Genomic DNA, 24,085 nt, shown 5'->3' with positions numbered 1-24,085 from the left:
TCCAACCGAAAGAGCTAAATATAGTTTGTCTAAAATTATAATCCTACAAAAAATTATTTTTAAATGAACAAAGTCAGTCCACACTTATATATCATCTTCAACCAAAGAGGCTAATCATAGCCCCCTCAATAATTTATTAGTTTTAAGTTTACTTTAAATTTTATGGTTAATTTAGTTAAACTACTGTTGAATGTTTTCATATTTAGTCGTTGAATTTGAATCAATTATTGTAATTGAGGAACTCTATAAGAGGGGGCTTTGTTTGGCCAGAAGCCCCTTTCACCAAATAATAGCTTGGTGGGCTCTATAAAGTTATAGCCTAGTCATCGGCTGAAGATGAGTTTTTTGACAAATTAAATTATTTTTTGATTTTTAACTTTTAGCCCTCTCCATTGGAGATGGCCTTAATTAATCTTGGTAGCTAATTTCAAATAAATGGTTGTGTTGAATTCATTTCAGGTCCACCCTCCTAACAAAAAATGAAGTGGCTGTGGTGGTTCCACAAGAAATAATGGATTTTTCTTGGCATCCTTCAAACTTTTTGTCCCTTGAGATGCTGAAATGAAAAGCAAACAAGGAGAAAAGGGCTAGGGTAGAGCTTTGTGATAGTGGCAGGCTGCGCTGGCTGTTGCAGGGTGAAACCTGCTTTGAATTATTCTGAGTGGCCACCTAGCAGCTCATAGACTAATAGTAGTGGTCGTAGTTGCACCTCTTAAATTCGTGTGATGTGTATATATGCCTTTTTGTTCCAATTTGTGACATGCAATTAGGCCCTTCTGGACCCTCCCACTATCTTAGAGGGGTTTGACTTTTGTATTACGTAGCATTAAATACTATGAACATAAGCATTAAATGATCTGATTCACGAGATCACAATAAAAACGATAATCAAAACCAATTTAGATCATGCACATGAAATTTCTGAAGAAACAAAAATATGACTGATTTGTCTCTCTTGGATTTTATAGGCGCGTTAAGTTTTGGAACCACGCAGAAAATTCCCAAGGCCGGCGGTTGAAGTAGAACGACTCCTTACTTTGGTTGATTTTCCTCCATCTTAATTGCTAATTAAGGTGATTAGTTTGATTAATCAATGGAGCGGTAGATTTGCTGGTCAAAGTTCGATAGGAACAACAAAGGAATTAAGACGTATCAGAATTAATTATTGTAAGATGTAAAAGCGATTGAAGGGGATTTAGAATGGAGTTTGCATTGCGTGGAGTTGAGGTAATGCGTTATTAATTTCTTAATTTATTTTTATTTTTATTTTAGGAATTATTATTGGTACTTCAAAAATCTTATTTGGCACTTCAAACTTTCCATATTTAAAAAGAAAAATACACTTGTGAAAAGTGCTAAATAAGATTTTTGGAATGCTAATAACAGTTCTCTTTATTTTTAGGTAAAATACGATATTCATTCATAGATAATAGTAATATGCACATTATTACTAATACATTATGAAGTTAAACCTATTGTAGATAATATCTTTTGTTCAACGAAAAAAAAAAAAATAGGAATACATACATAACATGAGAATGGGGTGCAATAAGATGGAAAACGTCTATAATTTGAATTCATTTATAATAACCAATTTTTTCTGCCTAATAAAATGGAAAACGTCCATAACTTGAATTCATTTATAATAACCAATTTTATCTGCATTTGTTATCTCTTATTCAGGAGACTGATGTGGCCTTTCCAAGTCTACTTATTTAATTCACCACCTTCATGTATATAAAATTTTGACCATCAAGATACACACAAATTACAACATAACACGTGTGAACTTAGGTTATACTTTTCTAAAGTCCTAATCGAATAAATGATTTTTGCGATTATAAGGTATTTGGAAAATAGTTCCTAGAGTAAAAAAATTCGGATTTAAATCTTTGTGGTCAAAATCTGTTAAAATTTATGCCCGAAATTAGAATTTCTGTAATTCCATTAGTAGGTTGCAGGTAGGTCCCACAGATAAGACTAAGATGATCATTTCATCCTTTCCATTTCATCTCTTCCATTGATCTCCTTTCAGAACGATGAAACGGTCATTCCATTTCATCCTTTCCAAACTCGCCATAAAAACAGTTCCATAGACGACGACGGCGAATCGATGTTGCCGGAGGAGATGAGGGGAGGTATAATCGGAGCGTTATTGAAGTATCTAAGTGAGCACGGCACTCGCCTTGTTTGCAAAGGAAAAAGGCTCGGTTGAATCGCCAGGAACAAATTCTGGTTCTGGCTTTTCTCTTTGCAGCCTTTTTTTTTTTTGTTTTTATTTGCTTGCTGCTCGTCGGCTTCAAAATGCATCCTCCTGGTTTGTGCAAATTTATAGCAAAAACTTAACTTTTGTTAATTTGATTACTTAAATTTTAAATTTAACCATCTTGGTATTAATACTCTATTAATTACGAATGTGGGTTTTGATCAATGCAACTAAACTAGAAGGTAGTGGTAGTGGTATTAGTATTTTGGTTCACCTAGAAATTTTGCCGTCTGGTGCTAGAAAACCACCCAGAAGCAAGCATCGTGCCAAGTGTAAGTGTTGATAAATATTGATCCCTCGAATTTTTGTTGTACTTTTTTTTTTTAAAGGGATGAAATGGAATGACCATGTCATCGTTTCATTGTTCTCAAAAGAGATCAACAATGGAAGGGATGAAATGGAAAGGATGAAATGACCATCTTAGTCTTACCCGTGAGACCCACCTGCAAGCTACTAACGGAGGAATAACCGAAGTTCTAATTTCGGGTATAAATCCTAACGGACTTAGACCATAGGGGTTTAAATCCGATTTTTTTACTACAGGGACTATCTTCTGAATATTTTATGACCACGGGGACCATTTATCCGATTAGACCTTTCTAAATTATTGGATTGTATTATAATATCTAGAAAACACTTATAATAGTTTTTTTATGGCTTATTCTATTAACACCTCATATATTATTGATTAAATCTCACATACTTAATACACTTTATATTTGCTTTATTAATTAAAAATTATCTTAATACACCTCACATACTTTCTCATAATACCCTTACACCCAACGTTCTCATGCACCTAATATTTTCCACATACACCCCACATTCTTTAAATCTTATAATACTCATTTCCAATTTTTATAAATTAAATTGACTTAGGATTAAAACCCTAACATTCTCTAAAAAGAGAAGTCTACAATACGGTCTGTTGAGCTTGAATTTCATTGGGTCATCACAACGAATCTCCTTTTCTCTATCTCTTAAGCCCTTAGCTAACAAAAAAGAGGATTTCTGATAAAAAATGGCAACTGGGAGAAACCTAAGAGAGCAAAAGTAAACCCTAGAAGATGAATAAAAACAGAAAAGACGTTGTTGGGTTGGCCTCCAATGAAATTGGGTAGTATGGAAAGCAAAAACAGGCTTAAATAATTACCAATGTCATTGAATAATTAAAACAATAACAAATATGAAATTTTACCTCATGTGAAGTTTCCGAAATACTGATATTGTGTTCCATTCGTTAAATTTTTTATCAATCAACGTGTTTATAGTTTCAATAGTTAGAATTTTATTCAATAATGGATAGGAGGGTGAGAGGGGTTTTGATAATTGAAGAAAATAATTAATACATTAAAAGTAATTTGGGATGTATTTAGAAATTTCTTATTTTCTTTAAACCTCATAAAGTTGAAATTGTCATTGCATAGTAGGTTACATAAGCCGCTTAATATTAAATTTTAATGTAGGGTGCATTCAACATTATATGGGGTACTAATAAAAAAAGCCTTTTTTTGTTAGTGAAGACTCTGGAGAAAGAGATTCAAACTTTTAAAACTTCTTCCGATATTAAAAAAGAAATATCACTAAACTAAAGGTATGCATGACCTGAATGCATAAAAGTACTTTCTACACAAGATTTTGAGGCACCAAGAGATAAGCTTCTAATTTATAACACAATTTTTTGGATTTACAAGGAATTGATAATCTTGCAACATAACTAGTCTAGACCAAAAATGTCACATCCCAGCCCAGACCCTCACCACAACCCGGGCTCGACTCCACTGTAGCACCAATATTGTCTAATTTGGGCCCTGACCACGCCCTCACGGTTTTGTTTATGGGAACTCACGCGAGAACTTCCCAGTGGGTCACCCATCATGGGATTGCTCTCACGCACTACTCACTTAACTTCGGAGTTCCTACGGAACCCTAAGCCAGTGAGCTCCCAAAATGCCTCGTGCTAGGTAGAGATGGAAATATACATATAAGACTTACAAAATCTACTCCCCTGGGCGATGTGGGATCTTACAATCCACCCCACTTAGGGGCTCGAAGTCCTCATCGGCACACTCGGCTAGGGATTGGCTCTGATACCAAATTGTCACATCCCGGCCCAGGCCTCCACCACAACCCGAGCTCGACTCCACTGTAGCATGATATTGCCCGCTTTGGGCCCTGACCACACCCTCACGGTTTTGTTTCTGGGAACTCACACGAGAACTTCCCAGTGGGTCACCCATCATGGGATTGCTCTCGTGTGCTACTCGCTTAACTTCGGAGTTTCTATGGAACCTGAAGCTAGTGAGCTCCCAAAAAGCCTCGTGCTAGGTAGAGATGGAAATATACATATAAGGCTTACAGGATCCACTCTCATGGACGATGTGGGATCTTACAAAAAAGGAAAAGAAGAAAGGAGAAAAAAAAAAAAAGGGATATCCACTGGCTTACCCTGCTTGCTAGTTGAAACAACTTTTCTCGAAAGAGCATTCTCTGTCTTATTATGAACATTGTGAAAAATAAAATATGCAATTGAATGGATTGGAGATCAATGAATGATATGATTGTTTGGTGTTCTATCTATCTGGAGAAAGAAATATTTAATGCATGGGACTGATAATGAGCTTATTAACATTTTTAGTATTTCGTTGGTGGCTAATCTAACAAAATATATCGTTTCACCTAAAAAAAAAAAAAAAAAAACATTTTCAGAATATGGAAAATCGTCGAAATGGTATATTTGATTGGATTAACTAAATCCACAACTTTTCAATGGATTTTTGAGAATTTGGATAGACTCTTATCTAGATAGGTTTTTTCGTGAAATATCACCCATACCATCACCCCCCAGCCTCTATCTCTCTCCACAAATATGTCCCTTTAGAAAAAAATGATTTCAGAGAAAATCCTTCAGATATTGGATTATAGACAGATTGTGATTTTCCACTCGACATAAAGTAAAATGAAAATGAATATATTATAAACGATAGGAGGAGAAAATTGGTGATGAAATCGAAAATACAAAGTGGTAATACTTTACAGGGAAATGCGTTTCTTCTGTTGGATGTGTCAATGGAGAAACATGGAAATGGGTGTCTTCTTTTAGATGGGTTTGAATTTTTTGGTGCCATTGATTTGATGGTAAAGTTGTTGTGGAGCTTAAAATAATCTCAAATATTTTAGAGGCTGCACGTGGACTTTTATTCAAGAAAGACAAAATTACCCTTAATAAATGGGCAAGTTTCTCAGATGTTCCCACGCGCAGCTTACATCCCTGGAAGGCTCAGCAGTAGAACACAACTGCCCACAGGTCACATGCCCTTGGCAAGGAATTAAAGATGATGATTAATTACCCAAATCCTATCTTTAACACATTCCTAATTGAAGATGTCCAATCAAGTAAGTAATCCTAATTTAAATCAATTAGGGATAATTACCTCATTATTTCAAGATATTATTTCCTATTAAATATCTTGGGAATATTTAGAGAATATCTCTCCATTAAACACTATATGGCTGGCCCTAGCCCTATAAATGCCCCATATTCTACCAATTTTGGAGAGCTTTTTGCAACCCTAAAAAAGCCCTAAACACTTTACTCTCTCAGAGAAACTAACTTAGGCATTAGAGATCTGTTAACCTAACCCCCACCCCCCACCTCGTGGGCGTGTGAGGCTTAGGTCTCTGATCAAAGGTGTTGATTGTTTTGTAGGTGCATTTTCATCAAGACTAAAGACGGCAGAAATTTGCATTAACAAATTGGTGCTTTCATTGATAATTGATTCAAAAGACTCGAAGAAGCCTCTTGCATTAGTTTCTTGAATTTTCTGTTACGTTGAATTTCTCACATGTTGTATCAATTAATTTTTCCTTGAAAAGTTTCTTGATCAGTCCCTGGAGAAATGATACAATGGTAGGAAATTTGGAAACTAGGACGAATGGAACCCCGTACGTGCAAGGATTTGGATCGGAGAATAGAGATGAGGACATAGCCCCACGATCGAGATCCTTAAGGCTCAACGCGACGGCAGGAGGAACTCTACCGCCACGTAGCTGCACCACCACTAGTGCTGTGACCTAGCAACCGCGGCAAAGCCATCAGGCCACGACCTAAGCCTTAACAATGCTGCCTTTGTAGCACATGGACTAAAACCTTGGGCAGGAGGCCCAGGTCCATTTCCAAGCCCATGGGCAGGAGGCCCAGAGCGCAATAGCTATTGCCAGCTAAACAGCTCAACGGGCCTAAGCCCAAGCCACAGCTAGCAGGCTAAGATATGGCAGCCCAAAGGCTAGGAGGGCCCACGACCATGCAGATCCAAGGCGAGTAGACGCTGGCCCAACACGCCTCGCGGCCCACTCTAATGACCTGGCCCGTGGCCCAATCCATTTCAAAGCCACCTCCAGCGATCCAGATTTTGACCACAGGTCTTACGATCGATTTAGGGTTACTTACACCCTACTTTTTTTGCAGGAATGCCCGCTTTGGGCTCAAGCTTTGTACCTGTAGTCCACTATACTTCCACCACACTTAGAGATGCCTATTTTCCATGTTCTTTCAATCTAAACGGCGAGCACCACCTGCCCCAGCAGGTCGCCAATTTAATGAATGCCCTCGCGCAGAATACCACCTTGGTGAACCAACTCCTCGAGTGTATCGAGATGCAGCACGCCCCAGATGAGATATCCCGAAGTAGGATAAAGGCGGAAGAACGTGACTCATTCCAGCGGCTTTTGGCAAAGAGCCACTCAGCCCACCACGAACTGTGCGTTCGGGTAGTGTGCACTCTAGTTTGGGCCCTCGGGGAAATTTTTTCTCCTGCCTAAATGCATAGAGAAGCGTTCATTCCCGACTCGGCTCACGAGTCAGTGTGTATTTGAGGTTGGGTCCACACTCCGACGAGCACTCAGGACATTCTAGGCGAAGTGTCCACATGAGGCTAAGCCCACAAGGAGATCCTCCTACGAGGCAATAGAGTAGATAGCCGTATGATGCCCAGAGGAGAACACGAGAACAGTCCAGCTTGAGTTCGATTGGCAGCCCTTGCCAAGCACAACGGCAAATAGCACAGCATGAACCACGTACACCGAAACCGTAGCACAGACGAGCAGGACAAGCCGAAAAGCAATGTGGACCGGGGGTAGCTGAAGGTTCTGCTCCCTTACTAAGTGCAAATCCAGGAGGAAGTACAAAGGCTCGTAGCAGAGGAGTTGTGCGGATTCCAGCGTATTAACACTACCGACGATTCCCTCCTTAGAGATGTGGCTAACCTGAGCAAGTCACCCTTTACAGACGAGATCGAGCAGATGGAGCTACCGCGGAAGTTCAACCAGTTACATTTCACCTTGTTTAGGGGAAATGAAGATCTGGACAGGCACTTGATGCACTACCAAAGTGCCATAACCCTTTACGCCAACAATGACGCTCTCATGTGCAAGATCTTTGCCATGATGCTCCAATACGAGGCGCAAGACTGGTTCCACACCTTGCAGCTACACTTAATCCGGAACTTCAGCGAACTTTCCTTGGTCTTCATTAAGAAATATTCGTCCTATCACTCGATCAAAAAGAAGTCTAACCACCTCTTCAGCATGAACGATCCGAATGAATCACTCCGCACTTACGTCAAAAGATTCAAGGCGGAGAAGGCAAAGATCGTCGGATGTGATGATAGGATCGCATGTTCAACTTTTTGAAAGAGGCTCCCAGTACATCACCCGTTTTTCGGAGAATTGATTATGGGTAAGAACCTGTCCCTGGCAAACTTTTATGTTTTAGCAGAAAAGCACCCCCTCTGGGATGAAGAAAATAGCTCCTAAAAGCCGCTTGAGCAGCCACGCAGAGTCGCGGAACCGACTCAGAAGAAGGTGAGCGATAAATCGCTCAACATCAAAAGCAGTCTAGAAGATAAGTGCAGGGACCAATCCCTAGCAAAAGGAGGCACATTGCCCAAGACGTACACCAAGTTCTTAGTCCCGATCAGCCAAATCCTTCGCGACCTTAAGGACAAGCCATGGTTCAAGCCGTTACCACCTTTAAAGGGTGACACCTCTAAGATGAACCAGACCAAATATTGCGTATTCCACAGAGGTTCTAGGAACATAACCAATGATTGCACCACGTGGAAAAGGTACCTTGAGCAGCTTGTAAAGGAGGGCAAATGCAACCAGTATGTTGACAGATCAGCTACCTGGCCAAAGCGAGAAGCAGATGCCGATGCCGAACCCCTAACTAAGACAATCTGAATCAATGGAATTTTTCCCGAATCTGAGCATCTGGGGGCCACCAATAACTCCAAGAAAAGGAAGATCTAGCAGGCGAGATTAGTCAATCAGGTTCAAGCTGTAGATGTTATACCTGGACTAATCGTCGGCTTCATCGAGCAGGACGCTGAGGAAGTATACTTTCCCCACGACGACACCCTAGTAATTTCTGTACAACTAGCCCATGCCAATGTTGATAGAATCATGGTGGACAATGACGGCTCAGTCAACCTCTTACAACTATTAGTCATCCAAAAGAAGGGCCTAGAAAGCACAATCAAACACAAAATAGAGGTCTTGAGCGGATTTAACGAACTCACCTCAACTGTTATTGACACTATCACACTTGACGTAACCAGCCCACCGATTATCTCATTGCAGACCTTCATGATTGTTAGTAACCCATCTCCGCACAGTGGGATATTAGGCTGACCCCGGCTAGTGAAGATTGAAGTTATGACATCGATTGAGTATCAGAAAATCTGATTCCCGCATCCCGGGATGAGCAGTCGGAGAGATTAAAGGCGACCATGCCATGTTTAGGCGATGCACTGTACAAGTTCTCAAGGAGTTGAAGAAGAAATCTTTCGCCCCAACAGTAGCAGCTAAAGTGCAGAAAGACGACTTTATTTCCGCTAAATAGCAATTACAGCGGGCAGGTCAAGAAGATGACGTCAAGGTCGACAATGCCCTGGAAGATGAATCAGGATGGAAACCTGAAGAAGACATTGAAAACATCATTCTTAACCCCCACCAGCTGGAAAAGACGGCTAAAATCGGCTCACGTTTGAGCCCAACAGAGAAAAAAGAGCTCATGGCTTTCCTTAAGGAAAATCACGACGTCTTCGCATAGTCACCCTCTGATATGCCCGGTATAGATCCAGTGATAGCTTGTCACAAGCTACACGTCGATCATGCTGCCAAACCTGTGATCCAAAAAAGGTGACATTTCACACCCGAGCGAATATCAATTATTGAGGAAAAGATTAACAAGTTACTGGAGGCTGGATTCATTGAGGAAGTGGCACACTCAACATGGCTGGCCAACATCATGCTAGTGATGAGAAAAGAAAAGGCAAATGGAGAGTACGCGTGGATTACATCGACCTCAACAAGGCTTGCCCTAAAGACAACTACCCGATTCCCCGAATTGAGTTGCTCGTTGACTCAACATCCGGGAACCAGCTGCTTAGCTTCTTGGATGCGTATCAGGCTACAATTAGACTGCCATGCAAAAGCCTGACAAAGAAAGGACCGCACTCGTAAACATGATGTTTAAGAAGCAGATTGGAGTCACCATGGTAGTTTACGTCGACGACATCATGGTTAAAGGCAAGCAGCGGTTAGACCACATTTGCAACTTGGCAGAAAATTTTGCCATTCTCCGAAAATACAACATAAAGCTCAACCCAGCCAAGTGCACATTTGGCGTTTCTTCAGGCCAATTCTTAAGGTAACTTATAACCCAATGAGGAATCGAGGCTCATCCAAGGCAGATCAAAGCGATCTTGGACATAAAATCACCCACAACTCTGAAAGAGATCCAAAGTCTGAGCGGACGAGTAGCCGCACTCAATCGTTTCCTTTTGCGATCCACCGACTGATACAAGCCTTCTTTAAGGCGATCAAAAGGCACAGAGGGACAAGTAGGACGATGAGTGTGAGAAAGCATTTTAAGACATGAAACAGTACCTGACATCACCTCTACTACTATCCAAACCGGAAGCAGCGAAGAACCTATACATTTATCTGTCGGTATTAGAAGTAGCAGTAAGCTCTGCCATTATACAAGAAGAGCTGGGGGCCCAACTGCCTGTATTCTACACATCCAAAGCTCTCCTCGATATGGAAACTAGATACTCGAAAATTGAAAAGCTAATTTTGGCGCTAGTTGTTGCAACTCAGAAGCTCAGACCTTACTTTCAAGGGCATCCGGTCATCTTCATGACCAAGTACCCACTACGATCAGTTTTGCACAGTCCAGATGCTTCTCAACAAGTAATGAAGTGGGTGTTGGAACTTGGTCAATACAGCCTAACATACCAACCCCACACGACGATAAAAGCCCAGACATTGGTGGACTTCATAGCAGAATTCACCCCAAGCATAAAAGATGCAGCAACACAGCCCAAAAGCACCTCGGAGACAGCCGAGCATGCCATAGCAGTACTAGCCCCACCTAATGGATATTTTTGGCATTTGCAAGTCGATAGATCATCCAACCATCAAGGATTAGGGGCATGCTTAGTTCTTATTACCCCAGACGACTCAATACTTGAGCAAGCGATCACTTTAAGCTTTAAAGCATCAAACAATGAAGCGGAGTATGAAATTGTACTAGCAGGTCTCCGATTGGCAAAAGACCTAGCGGTGAAAGAGCTCTCGATTTATTCCAATTCCCAGTTGATTACTAACCAAATCTTAGGAGATTCTGCAGCAAAGCATCCAAGGATGGCTCAATACCTCAAGAAGGTACGAGAACAGCTAGCGACGTTCCAAGCGTACACACTCACTCAGGTTCCATGAGCAAAAAATGCCCACGCAGACGCACTAGTAAGCTTAGGTTCTGCACTAGACCATCAGCTTAGGCACTCTATCTTAATCAAGTACTTGGAAAAGCCAAGCATAGATGAGGAACCAGCAGTCGAGGTGGCGCAAATCAGCACAATCCTGAGTTGGCAAGATCTCATCATCGACTATGTAGTCAATGGAATGCTCCCCGCGGACAGACTAGAGTCCAAGAAGCTCCAGATGAAGGTAGCATGCTACTACATGTGGAATGACATGCTCATTCAAAGATCCTTCTCAGTACCAAATCTTCGCTGCCTATCACCTCCTGACGACCTGAAGATTCTTAGCTCAATCCATGAAGACGTATGTGGAAACCATTATGGAGGCCGCTCATTGGCATAAAAAGCTTTCAACACTGGCTATTATTGGTCGACCATGCATCAAGACCCTAAGGAATATATACAAGGTGCGACAACTGCCAGCGTTTTAAGACCGTGCCCACACTACCTGTCAACGAACTCCACCTACAAACGAGCCCATGACCATTCATGCAGTGGGCGATCGACTTGGTAGGACCAATGCCGCCTACTACTGGGGGCAAATGCATGATGATCGTAGCGATCGACTACTTCACAAAATGGGTCGAAGCCAAACCCATGACTACAACTACCCAGACAGATACAGAACGTTTCATATGGAAGAACATCATCTGCCGCTTCGGCATCCTACACTCCATCGTCATTGACAATGGTCCACAGTTCGTGGGCAAAGACTTGGCGAAGTTCTTCGAAAAATATGGCATTAAGCAGCAAATGTCCACGCCCCAATGTTCACAGGGCAATGGGCAGACCAAGGTGTCTAACAAGACCATTCTTGACTACGTTAAGAAGACCCTTTTAGACAAGAAGGGTAAGTGGCCATACGAGCTCCCCGGTGTTCTATGGGCATATCGCACCACCAAAAGACAAGCAACCGGCGAAACTTCATTCTCCCTGGCGTATGGTTCTGAGGCAATCATTCCTCCTAACGTCGTAGTGCTAAGCATCATCACTGTACTGCCGAACCTCGAGCAGAACAAAAAGGAGATGGCCACCAACTTAGACTTGGCAGAGGAAGAGCGCGAGAAGATTATCACCCACATTGCGACCTATTAGCAGCAGATCCTCTCCAGCTAAAACAAGAGGGAAAAAATTTGGCAGTTCCAGCCAGGAAACTTAGTCCTAAAAAAAGCCTTCATCACCGCTCAACGGGAAGGCTCCAAAAAGATGAAGGTCTGTACAAAATCAGCCGAGTAGGCGGAAATGACAGCTACACCCTCATGACTATGAGCGACAAAGAAATCGACAAGCAGTGGAATGCCTATAACCTGAGGAAGTACTACATGTGACTTCCCACTATTCCTTAGACCCTGTTCAAGACATGAAAAAAAAAAAAAAACGGTTCGAAGACTCAAGTAGCTCGACGAACAAGACCTCGCATGCCGAGGATTATCAGTTGTTATGACATTACTGCTTATGAGCAAAGTTAATAAAAGCCTCTATTCTTAATGAAGATTGAAGGAATTATTCGCAAGCCAGGGCCAAATACATAAACAAACCGACCAACTCATGTGATAAGCAGAAGATACCCGCTGCCTGGCTGACATGGTGCAAGATACCCGCTGCTCAGCAGACATGGTGCAAGATGCCTACTGCCCTGCAAACATGGCGTGAGACGCCCACTCCCCTGTAGACATGACATAACCATCTATGTGACAAGTAGAGGACGCCCTCTGCACGTTCAAACATGGCGTATTCGGAATATCCAGATGTAGATGGGTGGTACGACTGCTCAGTTTCCCCTGATGTCAGCGACTAACTGAGCCAGACTACTCCCAGAATTGGCTAAAATAGTCATTCCACTGGAATAAACTTAGCCAACTGAATGATTCAATTCTGCGGGATCCCAGGTCTTAATCGGAAGAGACGCTAAGTGCATTACCCCTACCCATGAAAAAGTTCACGTGACAAGATGGTTCGTCCTCGATGTGTAAATCTTCATGAAGTGGCTTGATTTTAAAGTGTTGCAATATTAATTAAGCGACTTGCGGGATCAAAACTGCAACTCGGAAGGATATGGCCTCTGAAGAGCGACTTCACCTACACCTCACGCCAAAAAACGCATTCGAAAGCTAGGGATAACTCCTGAAGTGGTTACACGGGTCGTCTGCTTTTGTAGGTAAGACACTTGGCCAACAACCCGACGGCTAAAGCCCAAGGCAGCCCGTAAGCTGAAACTTATGCTTACCATGACCACACGAACTCATCTGCTTATTTATAAGCAGCATTTCTGACCGACGGTCTATGGTTTAAGTTTTGCTGGGACAAAGTTGAGTGTCATGACTATAGCAGCTACACGGACCTCTTCTGCTTCTTATGAGAAGCATGAGTCCGGCCGACGACTCTATAAGTTAAAAAATCTCGCAACATGTCCCGGGAGGGCCAAAGCTCAAAGAAGCCACTCGAAAACCGGAATACAACCATAGTGGCCACAAGAACTCCTCTGTTTTCTACGTGAAGCACGTGTTCAACACTGGCCCTATAGGTTAAAAAATTTCGCAATACGCCCTGGGAGGGCTAAAGCTCACGAAGTTACCTAAAGCCGAGATTCACAGCTATGGTAGCTATGTGAATTTGCCTGCCTCTTATAGAGACAACGAGTTAGGCCACCGACTCTATAAGTAGGAAATCTCACATTTCTTCTCTTTGTAGGTAAAGCTCTAGAAGCCCCAAAGCCAAAACTGAAGCCTAAATTGACCGCATGAGTCAATTGCTTCATCAAAGTAGCCAACTCAACTGCTTGTCCAAAGACAAAGTTTTGCTAGACGCCTCAAGCAGGCAAGGCTCCCAAAGCCCTGAAGCCGAAACTAAAACCTAAGTGACGATGTAGGATCAACTACTTTGTTGAAGCAGCTCACCTAACCGCTCATTCTACGGTAAAGTTTCATGAAAGACATAGCAAAATAAAAGGATGAAGTAAAAACAAGGAAATCTGTTTATTAAATTTCTAGCAAATTGATAAACCGGCTCAAAGGCTAACAAAGTTTAAGCAAAGCAAAACAAAAAGGAAAAGAAGAAAACTCTTAAGTCTAAGCAAAAAGACTACTTATTTGGCAACCTGGGCAACCATTAGTTCCCCGACTACCACGCCTTCAGCACTCGCACCGCTCCCAGCAACCAAAGCTTCTATCAGCTCAGTTTCAGCCTCACTTGCTTGGACTGCCTGATCCTCAGCTACTCTACCAAAGGCAGCCTTAGACGAGAAATCAAGCAAATAAACTGAAGAAATGGAAAAAGTCTCGAAGTCATTCTCGGAAAACTCATAATCCGACGGCGTGCCCTGAAAATGGTCTACATAGCCAAGCTTGTAGAAATCGGCCTGACAAGAAGCAAGCACCACTTCGTGACCAACTTTCTCATCTTCAACTACACATTCTCCTCAACAAGCCCAGTGTGAGCACTCTTTAGCTTATCTAGTTCCTTTTTCAGGTTTTCGCTAGCAGACAACGCACCTTGCAGATCCATCTCCTTGGACTCAAGCTTAATGGCAACCTCCTTGAGACGAAGCACTTCAGCATGCATGAAGAGAAACTTCTCGTCCTTGGCAAAGTGGTGCGTTACTGAATGTGACACACATAAATTAAACCCTCTTTTTATCAATTGTAGTAAGTATGTAAGTAGGGATCGTTCTGGACCGAGGATTAGGAGGGACTGTTAATCACTTGGATTTGACTCAAAAACGTAAAAACAAGTTTAAAACACTATACTAGACTCAAAGAATGCAAAACTCAAAATAAGATAGATTGTAATGACTAAGACTAAACAAAATATGGGGGAATTGAGGTTTTGACGAAATTAAACTAAAATGGACAGATTGTAAAGAAAACAAATTGTAAATACGAATTTGATGGAATTGAATGGATGAGAAGCTAGCTAAGGGGTTCATCTCCACACATGTTATACTTGCACACAAAATGATTTCTAATTGCTTTTCAATAAACCATGAATTCTCAACGCCCCAGATTAACCGTGAATTGCACTAATTAACCCTCAGATTTTCCTAACGTTATTGAATTGGATGATTGCATACGACAACCCAAAACATTCCCCACAAGTCCCCTACATGATTGCATAATAGAGATACAAGCAAGAATCATTAAGTTCTATGAAAACCATAAGCATTGACGAAGCACTTGTTACTATGATTGCATGAAACTTATGCCAAGAATTTACTTAACGCGATTGAGATCATCAACCTTTACTACTTGTGAATATAATTCCATAACGATTAGGTGAAATTTCCTTATATCCTAGCATCCAATTTATGCATGATAATTAAGCGTGCACTCTCAATCAACACACACAAATCAATGTACTTCACATAGATAAGTAAATTGAATTCACAACTTATGAAACGTAATTAGAAGTAATCAAATCATATTGCAATCATAAACATATATTTCGAATCCCCCCTAGCCAAGGGGGGTTTAGTTCCTCATACGTACAAAACAAAGAGAATTGAAATTAAACATTGAAATCGAGGAAAAGCAACACCTAAAAATTCCAACAACTCAAACTTGAATTGTATGAACGTTTAGGCACTCTTCTCCTCCTCTTTGTTGTGGCATAAGGTCTAAGGATAGGTTTGGAGGGATGGGGAGTGGTTGGAGTGGCTGCAATGGAGGAGATATGGTGCAGAAATGGAAGGGAAGAATGCTGGAAATGGAATGGGGAGGCACGGCAAGCTTATTGTGTTTGTTGTTGTGTTGTGTTGTGTGGGAATTTCTGTGGTGAATGGAGGTGTGGAATGGTGTGGATGTGTGATGGGATTGCATGGTTTTATAGGGAGAGAATGGGAGAGAATGTGAGAGAATGTGGCTGCATGATTAAGGAGGGAATGCATGTGGAATGACAGCTAGGTTGGTTGGTGGAAAGCTGAAAATGGGTGCTGTTTTGCACGGCTAAGATGGAAGTTTGGTGCTGGAAATGCATATGTTTGCATGTGAATTAAAACTAGAGTGAATGATGATGAATGCATGTGGATTAAAGAGTGAATGGTGGCTGCAATAATGAAATGGAATGCTGGAAAGTGGATGTGAAATGCACGGCAAGGTGTTGATGGTGCTGGAATTGTTATGCACGGTTTGAAGTGATTGTTGTTTGTGTGAAGTGTGTGTGAATGCATGTGAGTGGCAGCTAGGGTGAATGATGATGAATGCATGTGGATTAAAGAGGGAGAATGTGGTGCAATGATGAAGTGGAATGGCTGGAAATGCAAGGGGGAGTGCGGCTAGGATGTTGTTTGTGTGAAGTGTGTGTGAATGGTGGTTTTGCATGGCTTTGATGGATTGTTTGATTGGGCTAGAGGTTTTGCATGGCTCAAAGGATTGTTTGATTGGGCTAGGCCCTTTGTTTTATGTCCTAAAGTGCATACAAGCCCTTCAATTTCGTCCAACACTTTGGCTCCAAGCATAAGCTATCCATTCTTAGCCCAAAAGTGCTCCAAAAGGCTCCAAAATGCACTTTTTTGCTCCTTTAGCCCTTAGAACCTGAAAACATACGAAAATAACTTAAAAGACTTAAAGAACTAAGAAATAACAACGTAAATGCACAAGAACAAGCCAACTAAGTTGCCTAAATATGCTTCTATCACAAAGCAAGCATATCGTAGCTCTAAATTAACATGCTCAAAGTCCTTGACCACCGGAGAAACACGACTGACTTCCTTCTTTGCAGCTTTCAACATCACCTGAGTCGCACTAAACCTAGCATTCTAGTGGGCAAGCTCCTGATGAGCGATCTCCAGCTGCAAAGAAGTGGGGGCAGAGACATCAGACCCCTTTAAAACGGCAAGTTCAGATTCAAGCTTCTTGATATTTTCAGCAGCTGAGCGAAGCTGAGCCACTAATGCCACTTCGGCTTCTTTAGCACACTTGATAGCATCCTGATCAATGCGCATAGACTCAGCTGCCAGGATCAAAGTCTTATGCATTGTAGCAATCAGGGAGGACCTCATCGAGTAAGCAAGATGTTTTGCAAAGGAATCTGAGCGAATGATAACTTTCCCAACACTATCAACAAACATGGCGCATACATTGACATCCTTAAGCATGTCAACCTTCAACATCGCACAAACCTCGGGAAACTCTCCAACCTCAAGCTTAGTAGATCTCTCACAACTACCCGTACGAGCAGATTTTCCCTTCTCAGCAGACAAGTCAGTCACGGTAGAAGAAGGAATTGCCTTATGTGCCCCTTAGCAGCAGAATCCACCTTTCTGCTTTTCATAGCGGCGAGCCTCTCAGAAGCCGATCCAAATTTAGCTTTCGACAGACGCTTCAATACTAACCCGGACATAGGAAGTGTTACCGAACCCTTCCACTAGGCAAACCTCTTAGCAATGGATGCGGTCATCTTCGAAACTGCATTTGGGGAACACTGAGCAGGCGTGCATTTCATGGAGTAGATCACCTCCTGGAAAAAACGTGGCATAGGAAAAGTAAATCCCAACACAAAGTAGTACGGATGGAATTTGATAGCTCTCTTCCTAGCAGAGGCACCTTCGCCGCTATCATCTTTCACATGCTTGACACGAATCCAGACATAATTGCATGCGTGTACGCCTTAAGAAAATCCTGAAACTAGCTCATCAAAATTGATCTTGACATGTGCAACTTTTAACCCACCTTACCAGAAGAACCGCCTTGACGGTACAAAAGTGGAGGATATTCGTCACTTTTGCGATCGGAGGAAGACATCTCAAAGTCTCTACAAATATATGAGGAAAAATATTTAGAAGGCAGCTACAAAGAGAGAATAAAAAATAAAATAAAATAAAATAAAAAACAATGAAAGGACTGCAAGCTTAACACTAGGCCCCACGACCCTCACCTTTTCACTCGGCCCAGGCTTCAGTCGCAGAAGGCTAGCCGCAAGCCAAACCCCACGGCCCAAGACCCGACCCTTTCTGTCTCTCTCTTTCTTTCTCTCTTTTGTAAGAAGCTCAGCCCAACATGGGGGGAGGCCCATGCCTCATTCCCCTCCATCTTCCGTGCCCAGCGTGCTCCAAATGTAGGCCCAGGTCGCAGGCTCTAGTAAGAGGTCCGGCCCGAGCCGGCCTCTCCTCCTATTCTCCAACCTTTCAGCGCCCAAGTGCCGTCAGTACCTCGGCCAAGCCTAGTCGATCCTCTAGCCGCAACACTTGTAGCCCCGTGGCACCCCTACCACCCCACTCACACCTCCTTGACACCCACCGAGTCAATTTTTCAAGTCCCAAGACTCCCAAAAAATTCAAGAAGAAGAAGATTTCAATTTTTTCTTACCTTGGTGTAGCACGAAGAAGAAGAATTACAACGAGAGACGACTCTTTGCAAGGGCAAGAAAAGAAGAACGCTAGGGGATAGGGAATAAAAATTTCCTCTGGCTTCTCTTTCTTGTTGGGATAATAATTGTTCTTCAAATTTATTTAATCCCCTGCTTAAGGCAGAATAAATAGGTATTGGGAATAATTATTTTCCTTTTCCTACAAAAAGATTATCTCCAAATCAAGAAAGAAGATCAAGTTCAAATTGGGAAACAACTTCACAAGCCTAAACAGCTTGGGATTCCTACACCTACAATCATTTTCCTGTGTGCAGCACAGTAGGTGTGGGAGCATTTGTGAAGCCTAAAATAATCCTAAATATTCTCATGGACTTTTATTCAAGAAGGACAAAATTGCCCTCAATAAATGGGCAGGTTTTTTAAATGCTCCCACGCACAGATCACATCCTTAGAGGGCTGAGCAGCAGAACACAACTGCCCACAGCTCAACTGCCCTTGGCAAGGAATTAAAGATAAGGATTAATTACCCAAATCCTATCTTTAATACATTCCTAATTGAAGATTGACTACAATTAAGTAAGTAATCTTAATTTAAATTAATTAGGGATAATTACCCCATTATCGCAAGATATTATTTCCTATTAAATATCTTAGGAATATTTAGAAAATATCTCTCCATTAAACACCATATGGCCGGCCCTAGCCCTATAAATACCCCCATATTCTACCAATTTTGGGGAGCTTTTTGCAACCCTAAACACTTTACTCTTTCAGAGAAACTAACTTAGGCATCGGAGATCCGTTGACCTAACCCCCTACCTCTTGGGCACGCGAGGCTTAGGTCTCTGATCGAAGGTGTTGATTGTTTTGCAAGTGCATTTTCATCAAGACTGAAGGCGGTGTAAATTTGAATCAACAGTTGCTGCTGCTTGGATTGCACTCTCTCTCCTATACACACAATTTTACTTTGTTCTTTTGCTTTTTTTGATAATAAGATTGAATTTTTTGGTGCGATTGATTTTACTTCGTTCTTTTGCAGCTATCCAAAATTCAAATACAACGCAGGGAGAGAACTGAAGAAAAACCCTAGGGAGAGAATGCTGGAAAGTTTGAGGTTGAAACGCAGCAAAGCTTTGTGGATGGAAAATTCAATGAAATCTTTGGGGAATTGGAGGGATTGTTTATATATACTGTATAGGCTTTGACATATATATTTTCTATCCTAGAATTCACTAAAATGCACCAAAATTCACAATTTAATGAAATCCCATTAAATATGTAATTTTTTTACTGCATCTACATTTTTATACACTTGCTTAAAATCCATTGAAATATGTCACTTAGTACTACAGTCTAGTGATATTTATCTTCATTTGAAAGTGAGAGGTCTTAGGTTCGATTCTCGCCAAAGATGAGTTTGAACCACATCATTACTACCACATTGTGAGGCTAAGTCTACCCCCTCACGGGCCTCACCCTTAGTATAGATAATATCATTTGTTCAAAAAAAAAAAAATCCATTAAAATAGTAATTCACTACAATCGGATTTACAAGGACTTTAAAAATGTCGTTTAAAATTCTGATTGACTAACCTAGAATTTTATAGTCTTTATCTTAAATCTTTTCTAATTCTTAATTTGACTACGTCTCATATGTAAATTTTTCTTCTAGTAGAAATCTTACGGCGTGTTCCTAGTTGTTCCGTATTTTACGGCGTGTTCCTAGTTGTTCCGTATTTTCATTTTGTGGAATATTTTTGAAGCTGTTAAATTTTCCGCCCCCTACATTTCGAATCCAAGCTCTGTCCTAACTACATGTTGGTTGATTGTTTAAACAATCAATAGAACCCTAGCTCCGCCGTCACTTATATAATATGCCTATTTTTATTTTATGCTAATTTACTAGTTATAATGTTCATAGTTGAGCTCTGCACGTGTTACTAAATTTATTGTAGCCACTCGATCGAAATTTCTGTAGAATTGAGCAAAGTGAGTACGTCTTTAGTTTTATAGAGAGATGAAATCACGCACAGAGTGTATTGAGTCATTGACCACTATAATTTTAGTAATTAATTACTCCCAAAGACTAACTTATTAGGAAAAAATGAACATGCTTTTCGAGCAAACATGGAGTTCTTACATACGTCTTGCACAAATTAATACACCATGATCAAAATGGTTAGACACACGTCAAGTAAAAGCAGGCATTTGAATTGAATATGTACTCTTTGATGAAGCATGAGCTGGAGCCCTTTCCATACATAATCAACTAATTAAGCTTTCCATGGGAACGGCCAGATTCGACACCAGATTTATTAGGTTCAAACTCTCATTAGTCTCTCTACACTGAAATATTTAATACAAAATTTTATATTAACCCAATTCACAAGCATATTTTAGGAGAAACCCTTATATTTCTATATAAACTCATAGACCATATTTCTCACTAAGTTAACTTCCCACTGTGCCCTTGAGTTAATGAAAAAGAAATTAAACATACCGACAACGTGTTTGTTTTGTGACGCGGATGTGGAAACGATTAATCACGTGATGAGGTTCTATCCCCGTGCGATGGTGGTGTTGTTTTCTAGTCCGATGGGTATCAGAAGCCAAAGGGATTGGTGGAAGAGCTTGATGGAAAGGATAGCTGCCATTGCAGGTTCGATGTCGAGGGAGAGTTTTGACTTGGTAATGGTTTTAATTTGGTGCATATGGATAGAACGTAATGCAATGTTGTGGAATGGAAAGGCTCTTGAGCCTTCGGAAATGCACTGTAAAGTGCAGACATGGCTACATGAATTCCATAAATGGCATGGGCCGAGGAAGAACACCAACGTTGTCACTGGGCAGCCATGGAAGCCGCCAGAAAATGGGTGGCTTAAAGTAATATTGATGCGGCATGGGATGAACAGTTAGAGATTGGAGGAGTTAGGATAGTGATCACTATACGGAATGATAGAGGGGAATTCATGGCTACAGTAGCAATGAGAGTTGAGGGAATTGGTTCTCCATTGTTGGCAGAGATTATGGTAGCAAGGGAAGCAGTGATTTTTTTCACACCACCAGTAGACTACACACGTGGAAGTTGAAGGAGATGCTCTGATGGTGACCACGACACTTCAACATGAGGGCCTAAAGGATTCATCTCCTTTTGGGCACATTATTGCAGATACTTGACATATTTTAAATGTTTTTTCTCAGTGCAAGGTTACATTTGGCCGACGCTCGACGAACAAGGTGGCACATAGGTTGGTTAGATTGGGTTTAGCCCTTGATACTCTGGTAGCTTGGTTCGAGGATGTAATAATAGACCTTTTAATTGAGGATAGTAATCATATGTAATCTCTCATGGTGCAGATGTTTTTTTTCCCTTCGTCCAGGTTGAAATCTCCAATAAGGTTTTTATCAAGGCCCACTGTATGCACCCTATCTTGTTTGTACGTATTCAATTTTCTATCAATAATATCATACATTCACTCAAAAAAAAAAAATAATCTTCCAACTGTGCCCTTGAGTTAATGAGTTAACTTGTAACTCCTAATTTGTTTTTTCTTAAAAGTAAAACTCCTAATTTTTTTTTACTGTGATTTATACAAAATCGTAATCCAAGCAAATTGGCAAAAGTCAATCTCCATATTGGTTCACTATATGTCCTTTTTTTTTCTTAACTTGAATTATATATTCATTTGGGATGCTTCGTTTTCTTACTTTCATACTACTACTGTCACGCCCTGATCCCAACATACGTCCAGGATCGACACGTGACGTCTTCAAAAATCCGTATCTAACATACTCCGCCTCTGGGATATGGGCAAAGCACAACTTAAGAATCCAATTACATAGTAATTTTTCGTATGCTTTATGGCTGCATCTAACATCCTCGTTAGACTGCCTACGTACCCTAAACAGGGATCAAACCCCGTAGTTCATCATTTATTAACTCTAAACTTTCCGTAAAACACTTCTAGCTAGCAGAAAATATAGAGTATCACACTACACATCAACCATAAGCCAAACAACAATGCACACAGGTATGCCATTCACATACATATGCTTTCCAACACTATTCCACAATCATATCAATCAATAACATGTACAATGCACCAAAATGCAGGGCTAGAGCGACACAGTTTAGCTGAAGCCTACATCTCTTAAGAATGAGATTTCGGACCACTCAACGAAATCCCACAACATCAGGTTCCAGACCACTCAACGGAACCAAAATACCAAACGAGATTCCTGACCACTCAACAGAATCCAAACCAGGATAGGATTTCGAACCACTTAACAGAATCGCGGGGTAGAAGGGATTCGGACCTCTCAATGGAATCCGAGTGGATACAATTCCGGACCACTCAACGAAATCGTGGAGTATAATGGATCGGAGCACTCAATGATATACAAGACATGATACGATTCTGGACCACTCAATAGAATTGTGGAGCACGAGGGATTCCGAACCTCTGAACAAAATCCAGACGGAACAGGGAACTAGACCACCCCAACAGATACCCAGTTTTGGATCACTCAACGGAACCGAGTGGAAGGCCAAGGAACATATCAACAACTTAAAGAAACAAAACATGAACCAAGTGCTCAATTTGCAAAGGCCCAACAAAATGAAACAAAGCACAAGTACTAAATTTGAACAGGTTAACGACACGAGGAATGAAACAATGAAATGGATTATGAAACAAGCTTCGAAGCAACAAACCCCATGACAATGCGTTAATGGTCCACTACAAGCCCTCACATTCCATAACATCATACCAATCATGCAAATCAAATCTCATTTCAAATATCCACGTCAAATTACTTTTCATCGAACAATTCAACAAGCACTTCAAATTACATTTCACAGATATCATCAATACACAAGTCAAATCACAACTAATAAACATAGATCAATGACTAATCACATTTCAATAGATTCACATTATATAATCAAATGATATCCAACTAAAATATGATCACCTATTGAAACGTACCAAGTACAACTAACCCTCATCACCTCTAGAATGCGTATGGTCCCCCATCACGGATATACTAAGCAAAACCATAGGCATAATCTCATTGTGCAGGCAGTGATCACCTATCGTGAATATACCAAGCATGATCACCCTTGAATACGTATGGTCCTCCTTCGCAGATATACCAAGCAGGACCACATCCTAACTCTAGGTAGTGATCACCCATCACGGATATACCAAGCATGATCACTCCTAGAATGCGTATGGTCCCCCATTGCAGATAAACCAAGCAGAATCATAGGCATGGTCTAATTATGCAGGCAGTGATCACCCATCACGAATATACCAAGCATGATCACCCCTGAATACGTATGGTCCCCTATCGCGGATTTACCAAGCAGGACCATCTATGTACCACTACTACATGGTGCAGTTATACCAACACACAACCTACCCCTACTTCAACCCCTATGGTTTACAGCATAAGCACATACATTTCGGTTCCATGTATCAACTAGTTTTGTTAATTCACACCCTCCAAAGTTTCTAGGAACACCTGAACCCAATCCAATTTATAAAAGCACGAACGAATAGTAACACACAACAATCATGGATATTACTAAGCAATGAATTGACTAATTACAAATTATAAACATGCCTAACATAGACATTATTTTAGTACAACTTATAATTCAAATAATAACACTAATATAAGGCAA

The 24,085-nt window shown here is 41.1% G+C and overlaps 1 protein-coding gene and 1 non-coding gene across 2 annotated transcripts; one reads left to right on the top strand and one right to left on the bottom strand.

Moving 5' to 3' along the window:
* Positions 1–3,109: 3,109 nt before the first annotated feature.
* Positions 3,110–3,229, bottom strand: LOC125475343. Its single transcript, XR_007256742.1, has one exon. It is a non-coding gene; the product is annotated as a small nucleolar RNA Z107/R87 (small nucleolar RNA).
* Positions 3,230–10,204: 6,975 nt separating this feature from the next.
* Positions 10,205–11,437, top strand: LOC125475154. The gene is made up of 2 exons (XM_048579525.1): positions 10,205–10,996; positions 11,108–11,437. Exons 1-2 carry the CDS (start codon positions 10,205–10,207, stop codon positions 11,435–11,437), a joined length of 1,122 nt encoding a protein of 373 aa, XP_048435482.1.
* Positions 11,438–24,085: the final 12,648 nt, after the last annotated feature.

Source organism: the organism of the source record quoted next, unplaced genomic scaffold (assembly GCF_019419815.1).
Source record: "Pyrus x bretschneideri cultivar Hongxiangsu unplaced genomic scaffold, Pyrus_bretschneideri_v1 Contig14, whole genome shotgun sequence".
Classification (NCBI taxonomy): Eukaryota; Viridiplantae; Streptophyta; class Magnoliopsida; order Rosales; family Rosaceae; genus Pyrus; species Pyrus x bretschneideri.
The sequence above is the reverse complement of the archived record's forward strand: the minus strand, read 5'-3'. Positions and strand labels throughout refer to the sequence as shown.

Bases quoted from the DNA above. Each gene is read 5' to 3' on its own strand.
- LOC125475154 (XM_048579525.1), top strand. From the start codon at position 10,205: ATGAAACAGTACCTGACATCACCTCTACTACTATCCAAACCGGAAGCA. The intron at 10,997-11,107 runs GTACGAGAACAG...CTAGACCATCAG, and splicing joins TGGCTCAATACCTCAAGAAG to CTTAGGCACTCTATCTTAAT.